Source organism: Dipteris shenzhenensis, chromosome 22 (genome assembly GCF_047967505.1).
Source record: "Dipteris shenzhenensis isolate YYH24624 ecotype China chromosome 22, Dip_SZ_1.0, whole genome shotgun sequence".
Classification (NCBI taxonomy): Eukaryota; Viridiplantae; Streptophyta; class Polypodiopsida; order Gleicheniales; family Dipteridaceae; genus Dipteris; species Dipteris shenzhenensis.
In genome coordinates this window covers 14,239,702-14,251,055 of record NC_141617.1, presented here as the reverse complement: position 1 = coordinate 14,251,055, position 11,354 = coordinate 14,239,702, and the positions used below count along the sequence as shown (strand labels likewise).

Sequence of the window (11,354 nt, the reverse complement as noted above, 5' to 3'; positions counted from 1 at the left end):
GCGCTCGTTACATCATGCAGACATTTCGGTGCAAGTTACACTCACATTTGAGCCTCGCTGACAAAACCACTTCCTTCATGCACATTTGCCTCTACATCGACGCATCTGACCCAGCACTTAAAAAGAACAAGAGTCCTTACCCTTACCTTTCTTTGATCAGGTCCAGAAAGCCGAATCTTCTCCAGTCCTCGTCTTTTGACGCATCTCCTCCTCCAGAAGAATCGCACTGAAATCCTCAAAGTTGAGGGGCGAATTTCTATTCTGCGCCGTAACAAGACCGTCGCACTTTGGTGGGAGAATCTGTATGCACCTTCATGCTAGATTCTCACTGGTGATGGTGATGCCAATCGCAGTCATCTGATCGCGCAGATTCTTCACCCTGGTGATGAACTTCTCTGCTGCTTTAGACTCAGACAACTTCTCGTTCACGAGTTGAGTCTCCAGATTCTGAATCCGTGTCTGATTCGTGGTCTCGTACTGATTTTTCAAGACTGTCCATGCCTCCTCCGCTGTGGTGACATGTTGAATTAACACCATGACGGAATCACTAACACTGCAGACAATAGAACACAGCGCATCTGCATTTCTTCTTGCCCACGCGAGAATCTCATCTGCAGTTGGTACTATGTGTTGTCCTGCATTGGCTAGATCCGGTCTCGCAACCGGCCTCACGTCCACCCCAGTAGTAGTATCCCAAAGCTTGTATGCGCTTAGGATGGTCTTCATCTTGAACTTCCAGAGTGGATAGTTAGAGCCGTCCAACTTTCCGCTTTCGCCGAACGGTGGGATTCGTAGACTTGCGGGCTAGGTCGTCTCTCACAATCTGCTCGCAAACAGAAATACACTACCAAATCTTCTTGCTAGAGTCCAGGCTCTGATACCATGTAAGAAAATAATAATACGTCTGTGCTCAACAGATAATAGGATCTTGTACGCAAGAGAGAAAACAAGATAGTATGGAGAATCAAAATTTTGATTATTGTAGAACTGATACAATAGATGGCGCTGCCTCCCAACCGTGCGCTCTTGTGAAAGAAGCTTCAATGGCGTGCTGGAAACAGTAGAAGACAGAGGCTGGATGCTAAGGAATCAGGGTTGCTGTAGCCAGTGATGAAATGGGCTTCACGGGCTTGCTCTTATATAGCCACCAGTCGTAGTTGATTAGGCTCAATTGGGTGACCCACCTAGTCCGCCCAAAACAGTCGACCATATGATAGAACCGGTGTGCAAAACAGAGCAACTGACCATATGATAGAACCGGTGTGCAAAACAGAGCAACTGACCTACGGCCACAGCTCGGCCCAGAGCCATCCGAGATCATCTGAGGCTCCAAACGGGCCCCGCAACCCGAGAGTGGGCTGCCTCGGGAAGTGCTCCATCTACCCTCAGTGCGGTTAGTTAAGGGATGCCTTCCCGCACTTGCATGTAGCCTAGTTGGCGGTGTGCCAACTCTATCTGAAGCCATCCAGCCATCAGGCCACACATGGCGCCCATTTGGTGTCCAAACCAGGACCTACCGGAAAACTGAGCTACTCAAATGCCTTCTCCTCATATGGGGGGCTCACAAGTAGAGTTAACTGGTTCCCGCGTAGTTACACGAGAGTGGAGCATTGATATCTAACAGATTGCTCTTCTAATTTCTGAAGAGCAGAGAAATGGTGCTGCATCTTCTTCAAGAGGAACTTCAAAAGAAGCTGTCTTCTACTCAAATGCTGGAAGAGGTAGAGCAGGCCGATCTGAAGGTTGTGGCAAGTGCAGAAGAAAGCAATGATGTGTGGTATGTTGACTCAGGTGCGTCAAACCACATGACAGGTCAGCAGAATGGATGCAGGATGCAAGGAAAATGGAAAGACTAGGATTTGTGGAGACTGGTGATGATACTGCACATCCTATTGTGCAAATTGGTAAAATTCCTTTGTCTATGCAGGATGGGAAAAAGAAATACCTGTCTGATGTATTTCATGTCCCGAATATCACCAAGAACCTAGTTTCTATTGGTCAAATGGCTGAGCAAGGCTTGCAGGTCATATTTAATCCTCATGGATGCTTTGTTGAGGATATGAAAAATAAAGGTCGCTTGATAGCAAAAGGGAAGAAGAAGGGCAGGATGTTTACGTTGGATGCGGACATGCCTAAATTGAGTGCAGCAATGTTTGCACATGGGACCGGTGGTTGCAGATATTGATATCTAGCATAAACGCATTGGCCATTTTAATGTACAACGACTTAAATTAATGCAGGCCCAAAATATTGTTGCAGGATTGCCTAAGTTCAAGGTTGCAGAGATGCATAAGATATGTGAAGCCTGTCAATTTGGAAAATAGGCAAGGAAACCATTTCCTAGACATGTTCAAGAGAGTAAGAGGCCATTGGAGTTAATCCACTCTGATGTGTGGACTACTAAAGCTGCATCTATTGCAGGCTGTCATTATTTCGTCACTTTTATTGATGACTACAGCAGAAAAGTTTGGGTGTATTTTATAAAAGAGAAAAGTGAAGTGTTTGGGCATTTCAAAGCTTTTAAAGCTATGGTTGAAAAAGAAACAGGCTTTCAAATAAAATGCCTAAGGTCAGATGGAGGGGGAGAGTACCTCTCAAATGAGTTTGCAAGGTTTCTGCAGGAGCATGGCATAAAGCAGCAATATTCACAGCAAAATGGACTTGCAAAAAGGAAAAACAGGCATATTGGAGAGGTATCTCATGCCATGCTCAACGAAAAAGACCTGCCAGATTATTATTGGGCTGAAGCAGTTGCTACAGTAGTCTACATAATGAACAGGACCCCACTGCAGCAATACATGGCATGACGTGAGAGGAGAGGTATACTGGTAGGAAACCGGATATTTCTCATTTGAAAGTTTTTGGTTTCATTGCCTATGTTCATGTGCCAGATGAGTTGAGATCCAAGTTGGATCCAAAAGCTGAGAAGTGCATCTTTATTGGTTATTCTCTCCAGCAGAAAGGGTATAGATGCTATAACCCTTCTACTCGTAAGTTTACAGTGAGCAGAGATGTTGTTTTTGCTGAGATGAGCAGCTGGTATAGACCAATATATGTGGTTGATGATGTAGATGCACAGAATTCACAGCAGCAATCACAAAATATTAGTGGACCTGTAGTGTCCTCTAGCAGTGGTTCACATACTTCGCCATGGATAGGCAGATTGAGATCAGGAGAATCTCCTCAAAGCAACGTAGATAGTGGTATGCAAGTATCACGAAAGGGAAAAGAGAAAGTAGATCAGCCCATGGTTGATGTGAATGCAGGTCACTCTTATGTGGATGGTGAATCCAGTGGCTCAGAACAGAGCCTTGATGATGAGTTGGGTATTCCTTCTATTGTTACACCTGGAGTAAGGAAGACAAGGGATGTTTTGAGAGCACCTAGTAGTGAGCCTATTTTGCGCAGGTCTACCAGAGTTAAGTATCCTGTGGATAGGTTGGAATATGATGGATTTACAGCCATTCACTATGCCTATATGGTCAATGTGATACATGAACAAGAACCCACTTCATTTGAGCAAGCCATGGGAAAAGAAAAATGGGAGAAAGCCATGGATGAAGAAATGGATGCCTTGGAAGAAAATGCTACATGAGAATTAGTGCCTTTGCCTAAAGACAAGAATGCAATTGGTTGCAAGTGGGTTTATAAGGTGAAGCACAATGCAGATGGTTATGTGAGCAGATACAAGGCAAGATTAGTTGTCAAGGGGTATGCACAGACATATGGCATTGATTATGAAGAAACATTCAGTCCGATTGCAAGGATGGCATTTGTAAGAGTAGTCATTGCTATGGCTGCATCAAAGGGATGGTCTTTACATTAGATGGATGTAAAGAATGCCTTCTTGCATGGTGATTTGCAAGAAGAGGTCTATATGGAGAAACCACCAGGTTATGTGCATGTTGTTCATCCTGAGTTTGTTTGCAGGTTAAAGAAAGCCTTGTATGGCTTGAAGCAAGCACCCAGAGCATGGTCTGACAAGATAGGACAGTATCTTGTCACTATTGGCTTTGAGATTTCCAAGGCAGATTTCTCACTTTATGTGAGAAAAACAGAGAAAGGCAGTATGTTGCTTGTCATTTATGTTGATGATTTGATCATCACAGGTGATAGTGATGAAGATGTCCTTCATGTGAAAATGCTATTGAATCAAAAGTTTGAGATGAAGGATTTGGGAGAGCTGCGTTATTTCTTGGGCATTGAGGTGATTAGATCCACAAGTGGGATATGGCTCTTGCAGAGGCAATATGGATTGGACATGCTGTCCAAATATGGGATGATAGGCTGTAAGCCTATTTCAATTCCTTTGGAGCAGAATGTGAAGTTGAGTGCAGATGCAGGTGAGCTTTTGGAAGACCCTACTATGTACAGACGCAAGTAGGAAGTTTGATTTATATGACTATTACCAGGCCAGATTTGAGCTATGCTGTTGGGTTGGTAAGTCAGTTTTTGCAGGCCCCAAGGAAACTGCATTTGGATGCGGCTAGACGCATACTGAGGTATGTGAAGTCCACATTGCAGTATGGACTATTTTATGAGACTCGGGTTCAGATACAATTGCATGGATACACTGATGCTGATTGGGCTGGTAGTATTTCTGATAGACGATCTACCAGTGGATATGTGTTCTCTTTTGGGAGTGCTGCAGTCACTTGGAGCTGCAAGAAACAACCTACAGTTGCCTTGTCAAGCACTAGAGGGGTGCATCAATGACTGCATGTGAGGTAGCTTGGTTGCATAAGCTACTTTATGATATGCATCAGTCTACAGATGGGCCAATTGTCATTTATTGTGACAACATGAGCAGTATACACTTGGCAAATAACCCAGTCTATCATGCTAGAACAAAGCACATTGAGGTGAATTATCACTATGTGCGGGAGAAGGTTCTAGTAGGTTTTATTGATCTAGTTTATGTCAGCACAGAGGATCAGGTAGCTCACGAAGGCATTGGGTGCAGAGAAGCTACGCAAGTTTAGAGACCTGCTTAGTGTGCAGGAATTGGGATTGAGCTTGAGGGGGAGTGTTGAGATATCGAGCTCCACTCATGATATGCCGGGGTGACCGTTGTGCATTTATGTCACTGACTTGTTAGCTGCAGATGCGGTTGGTACACCGCCCATGAATAATAGCTGGATGACAGCTATCTCTATGTACTCTAGTTAGTGGCTCAGTTAGTATGCCACCTAGGTTAGCTGAGTTTGGTTTGAGACCCACATATAGGGTTCATCTATTCCTTTTGTACTAAGAGAGACTTCTTTTGGCTTTCATAACTAAAAAGAGGAAAACTGTTTTCAGCCTCCACCTTTGTGTGTATTCCCCCATTGTGTATGTGAGAAAGCTGCAAGTGAGACTCCTTACTTCTCTCCCACTCTCTTCACAGACTCTGTGCAGTTTGACAACCAAGTGTCCTTTCAAATGACCTTACCCTTTTGACCCCTCTTGGAATCCCTCGGTAATGCTAGACCTATTTTTCCTAGACATTAATTCGTGTGTCCACCATTGCACTCACCATAACCACGCCTCAGAGTTATGCAATCATGGCTGACGTAACAGCTAGGCACATGATGCTCTAAGGGCTACACATGTTGAACTATGTGCCCAACATCCGAGCGAAAGAATGCCAAGGAGGAAAAATATCACCTATATTGCGATGCAAGTCCTAGCATAAGAAGATCAAGCGGCTAGAATCCGACTTGGTCATGAGGATCAGGTAGGTGCATTAACAACCCGATTTGATGCACTCCAGGAGGAGCTCCCACAATATCAATCACAAGGGGGCACACTTGCCCAGATCCAATAGCAGCTACAAAATATCTGAATCCCAATGAGCACCCTTCCAAGCTTCCATGATGTCAAGGCCTAGATGACCTAGACAATGCAAATCATAAGGTTCGAGGTACATCATATCCAAACTAGACACTTCAACTCAACATGCCACAACTAAACAAATGGGTAGGCCTCAATAGAATCAAAATAATCGACACCTGTCCAAATCCAGCAACCTTCTCCAACACGATTTTTTTGAGACTTTGAATCTCTACCTTTGCTTGCTGCAACCTTGTTTGGAGTGATGGCATAATTTGCCTTTCCATTTCATGTTGTTACTCTTCTAATGCCATGCTATCAAATAGTTCTGACAATTGTTGAAATTATTGACTATCATTATGCATGACTTGTGTAGCATGATTAGGTGCATTGTCTGGTCCAACCAACTAATTCAATGTGAGGTGTGGCTACCTCTTGCTTTTGCTCCCTAATGTTATTCTTTGGTGACTTGTGGTAGCAATTCTGAATTGAGTTACACCATTTTTCTTCGAAACTCCTCATTGTCATGCTTAGAAATTTGCACATGTTTTGGTTGACCCTTTCCATTTCGTTTTTAGGGTTGAGATTCTATTTCCCATACAAGAGATAATAAGAGAGCATCCAAGTCCTTTATACCGTGTGGTGAGGTTGATGGAGAGGTTTCCTATTGCTAGATCTTTGTCCTAATGATGATGGCTAGTAGATGGGAAATGTGGCTCTTACCATTATGGGTGTTGATATGTATTTGGTTAGAGCATGGATGTGTGCCTAGCCTAATTCTATACTTTTTTCTTGCTAAGTAGTGTCAGATTTTTTACACATCTTTACCTATTAACCACGGACACCCAAAAAAAAAAGGGAGGGCACGTGGCACCTTGGAGGAGAAGAGCCTGCCACATGTCACAAAGAAGGAGCTCTTGGATGGAGGCTTGGAGGGGGGAGGAGGTGGAAAGACAAGAGGCAGGCTTTGGGGAGGAGGTGGAAAGACAAGAGGCAGCTTTAGAGGCAAGGAGGAGATAGAAGGTCAATGGAATGGAGGAGATGGAAGGTCACCTTTAGGAGGAAGGAGGAGATGGAAGGTTAGTGGAATGAAACGAGGAGATGGAAGGTCTCAGAGCCATGAGTTAAGACTTAGCCAAAATTTCAAAATCCAATCCAAGTATGCAAGGTGAATTGATTAGCAATTTAAGAATCAAAGATCAGATGGGGAGTTTTTGAGGATGGTCATGCATCTTTGCCCGTGTAAAGCACAAGTTCAGTACTCGTATGAATTGTTTTCTCACTCCTTGTAGTTTAGTAATTTCATCCCTTTTTAAAATTTTCGCCATCCCTACCATTTCTCTTCTAAATTTCCCCTATCCCCCTTTAAAAAATTCCCATCCCTTCTAGATTCCCTCATCACTCTTCTAGATCACCCTTCTAAAGTTCCCCTCCCTTCTAGAATTCCCCCATCCCCCTATTATCTTTTTCTCACCCTACGTGTCTTTGTTTTAGCATCTCTTTTTCTCAGTATGTCTTCTAGTGGGAGTTCAACTAGTGGTAGTGATCATGGTAAGTAGCTAGCTAGTGGCACTTGTGGCCAATAAAAGAACAAATTTTCTACTTTTGATAAAATTAAAATACATCTTCACAAGCTCAATCTTTCCCCTAGTCTAGTGTAAGTGTATCTTTCCTTTTTCCCTCCATCTTTCTCTCTTGTTTTTAATCATATCTATCTCATATCTCTACTGTCTCGTGTGTACAAATTCAAGGGAGAGAACTAGAAAAGTCTTAAAAACAAAACAGAAATCAAAGCATCCAACACCTAGCATGTGGCAAAAGATCTAATAGTACCTCCACACATCAAATGGCCATTTGATTACAATATCGGTACCCAGAAGGTAGTGGTTAACAAAGGGGGTGGATCACTAAGGGAGATAACAAAAAACTCCTCAAAATAGAAAAACATCCAACAAAAAAATAGTCAAATAAAAAGTAGAAGAAAAAGCATCCAACAAGCATCTGGCAATCGTAAAAAATATTTAAAACTAGAAACTCTTGACAACAAGGTTTCAAAATTAGAAAGCCCTCACATTGCATGGGCCATTCAATTGCAACACCATTAATACCAGGGACACACTCCTTTTTCTCATGAAATTAATCTCGGACATTAGCTTGTGATGAGCTTGTGATTGGCCCAAAAGTCTCTTATAATCCGAAACTCCATATTGAAACATATGTAAATTTTTATGATAGGTAGCCTAATCTACCCAAGTTTTCTTTATGTGAGTCCCCATTAAGCCACATGTCACAAATGTAGACATTGATCTTCATAAAGTTCTAATGGTGTGAATCATATGGATTTTTTTGCTATATTTTGGGACGTTTGCTATTTTGAAGGACACAAAAACAAAACATCCATGAACTTCTCTGATGGAGCAGAGCAATATTTTGTTTTATTAGCATTGCCTCCATAGAGGTAGTGCTATAGTGGAGGATTGTATTTTTTTTAAAATAATTAAGTTCTGTGTTTTAAATTGCCATTTATGAAGATCATCCTACAAATTCAATAGTCCAACTCCCTCTAAAAAATCATTTGCTTCGTCTTTTGCATCAAAAGCACTTGCTTTTGAAGACACTCATGTTGATGATAAAGAGCAATCTTCTCTTGATCATATAGGTGAGATTTTTGTTACATTTGAAATGCAATTTCTCTAATCATTCCGCAATTTTCTTATTAATTGCAACAAGCAAGTTCTTGTTGCTCATCGAGAAGAAATTTTTGATGAAGATCACACTAGTAACTACGTGATCTTGAATCCATGTGCCATGGACATCCCTAACCTCATTGCATGATAAAATTTTGATATCCGTGTGCAAGGATTGTCAGCACTGGTAAAGATCCTCGCAATCACAAACAAGTGCTCTTAATCTTAGGGTGTTTATGCGCTGTGGGTGCTTTGGACCGTGGGCGGGCAATCTTGCCCATCCATCAACCTTGAACGTGGCTACGGGCGGACAAGTGTGTAAAAACTCTTAAACAAAAACAAGAGCTCTTAATCTTTGTGATTAGTGTTAATCACAAAGGTTAAAAGCCTAGAACCGAACTGTTTATAAAAGGTGCTTGTTCTAGGGAGAAAGGAGAGCATGCTTAAACACAAACAAGTGCTCTTAAAAGCCTAGTACCGAACTGTGAATAAAAGGTGTTTGTTGTATTGAGAAAGGAGAGATTCTTGGAGGCTTACAGAAATCGTCACCACCATGACGGACGAAATCTTGCACGCCTCCCCCGAAGCTCCCCTCAAGCGTCGAATTGACGAACCAATCAACCCTCATCACCTTAAGAAGCTCCGTGACCCCGTTTCTAGCGATGTCTCCGCTTCCCAAAACCATGGCACGCCGTTGCAGCATGGCTCCGACACCATGGACTTATTTCAGGCCTCTGGTGCGGCCGCGGGAACGAAAACGGAGAATTTTGTGCCTGGCAAGGGAGAATTTGAAGAAGTCTTGGCTTCTGCGGAGGGTAAGCACGGAGAAGCTGCCGCTGAGGAGCAGTTGGAACGTCCCGAGGAAGTTGATGCTTCTCTAGAGGACAAGGACAGGGGGAGTGAAGAGGAGGAGGAGGAGGAGGAGGAAGAGGGGGAGGCCGAAGATGAAGGAGAGGCTTCTCCGGAGGCCGATTCAGCTGATGACGAAGACTCAGAGTCCGAGGAGGATTCTGATGCTTCTTCCGACGAGGAGGTCGCTGCTACTTCCTCCCAGAATCCGGAAGACGCGTTGCAAGGCGCGAGCTCCAAGGGCAAGGAGAAAGAAGACATCAAAGGTAAAGGTATCGCGACAGACAAAGGAAAAGGGAAGGCGAAGGCCGAGGAGGAACGGAGCGATGAAGACGATGCAGGATACCTTTCTGAAGATCCCCTCGAGGAAGTCGATCTGAACAACATCCTTCCAACCAGGACGCGGAGGCGGAGCGGTCAATCGTTTCATTTCGACCCCACGGAGTTTGACGGGGACGATGAAGACGATGACGACTCTGATGCGTAGCTATTTCGCTTGGGTTGTCGTTCTTGACAGAAAAAGTGTTGAATTGGTCCGGAATGGATGGCACGGAGAGCAATGAGTCTTTTCTTCACCAGTTCAGTGCGGCTGCAAGCGTAAAGAAGGATCTCCGTCAATCCCAACTGCTAAAAATTCATCGTTGTCGAGCCGTAGCTTTTTTGTCTAACATTGTTCTTTCGTTTCTCGCACAACTTCGATGCAGAAAGGACTGAGGACAATAAAATTTTGTAATCCCCTTCTTTGGGGTCAGTGGCATCAGGTAAAGGGCAAGTTCTTGCGTTGATATGTCCAATTGCCATTTTAGACGGTGCAATCTATTCTGCTAATGTTGCCTTAAGTTGATATTTGGTTTCCGTTTGTCTTTCTTGCGGACCTTTTTTTTTCAGAACAAGGAAGCTTCTTTTTAGTAAAACTTTGCTGTTTCGTCGATCTCTTCTCTCTCTGTGTTAGTTTATGGAAACATCTTGAAACATACTTCAATTGTCAAGTGACTTTGCTTTATTATACTAGCGAGATTTGAGTTCCGAGCAAAGGTATATTTTTCTATCACCTTAGCAGACATGCAAATTCTTTGAATTTTCGTCCAAGTGGTGATCAGCTGTTCAACTACATCGATTCATCTTACGCGGGTGCAGAAGCCCCAACAGCTAAAATTCTTACAACAAAAACTCTAAATTTGTATGATTGGACTTATTCTAGTCTTACAAAGGTATGAGTTCGGAGCAAGTCTAGACAACTAGCATGGCAGAAAGTTACAAAATAGACTATTGGAAGGCATAAAAATTCGTATGAACCCTTGTCTATAAGATTACTGAAATCGGGGTGATGTCAAGTGCCATTAATTTGCACTGAAGACAGAGAAAACAGACTAATTTGTGGATTATGCAAATGTCTTCTAGCAATCTTGCAGCTGCTCATCGTTCTTAGTGGCTCAAGTGTCGCTTCTTTTGTATTTTATAACGTCTCGTTCTAGTTATTTTCCATGGATTGACCAGAGTTTCATGGACACTCTGTGTGTGTGTGTGTGTGTGAGAGAGAGAGAGAGAGAGAGAGAGAGAGAGAGAGAGGATATTATTTATGTCCATTGGAGACCCAACAGTATCTATAGGACAACGATGATCTGCAGCTCTGCACATAACTGTCAATGACATTTTTAATGTGTTTGCGTCCATGACCAATCTTGCCAGTGTGTGTGCCTTGTCCAAGACCCTATTTGTGACGTTTTTAGATCTCTTTTATGTAGGACCTGACCATTTTTGTTGCCCTCCTAAAGAGGGCATGCAGCTCCCAATTCTTCTGTTATAAATCTCTTTTGTACTCTTTCCACCCTCCTCCAAAATCCCCTGGTGGTCCCTGGAGTGAAAGACTGGCACCCATAGTGGACCACTGTCTGCACTAACATAGTTTACGTAGAATTTCTCAGCTTCCAAAGTTAATGGTGTGAACTTTTTACATTTATTTTGGAGGATCAAGATTGCTTTCAATCCCCCTAGTATTCTTCTTTC

The 11,354-nt window shown here is 43.0% G+C and overlaps 1 protein-coding gene across 1 annotated transcript; it reads left to right on the top strand.

Annotated features, from left to right (window-relative positions):
- Nucleotides 1-9,025: 9,025 nt before the first annotated feature.
- On the top strand, nucleotides 9,026-10,229 carry LOC147887780 (uncharacterized). The gene has a single exon (XM_087393676.1). The coding sequence runs from the start codon at nucleotides 9,052-9,054 to the stop codon at nucleotides 9,832-9,834; it is 783 nt and encodes a 260-aa protein (XP_087249802.1). The 5' UTR covers nucleotides 9,026-9,051; the 3' UTR covers nucleotides 9,835-10,229.
- The last annotated feature ends 1,125 nt before the right edge of the window (nucleotides 10,230-11,354 follow it).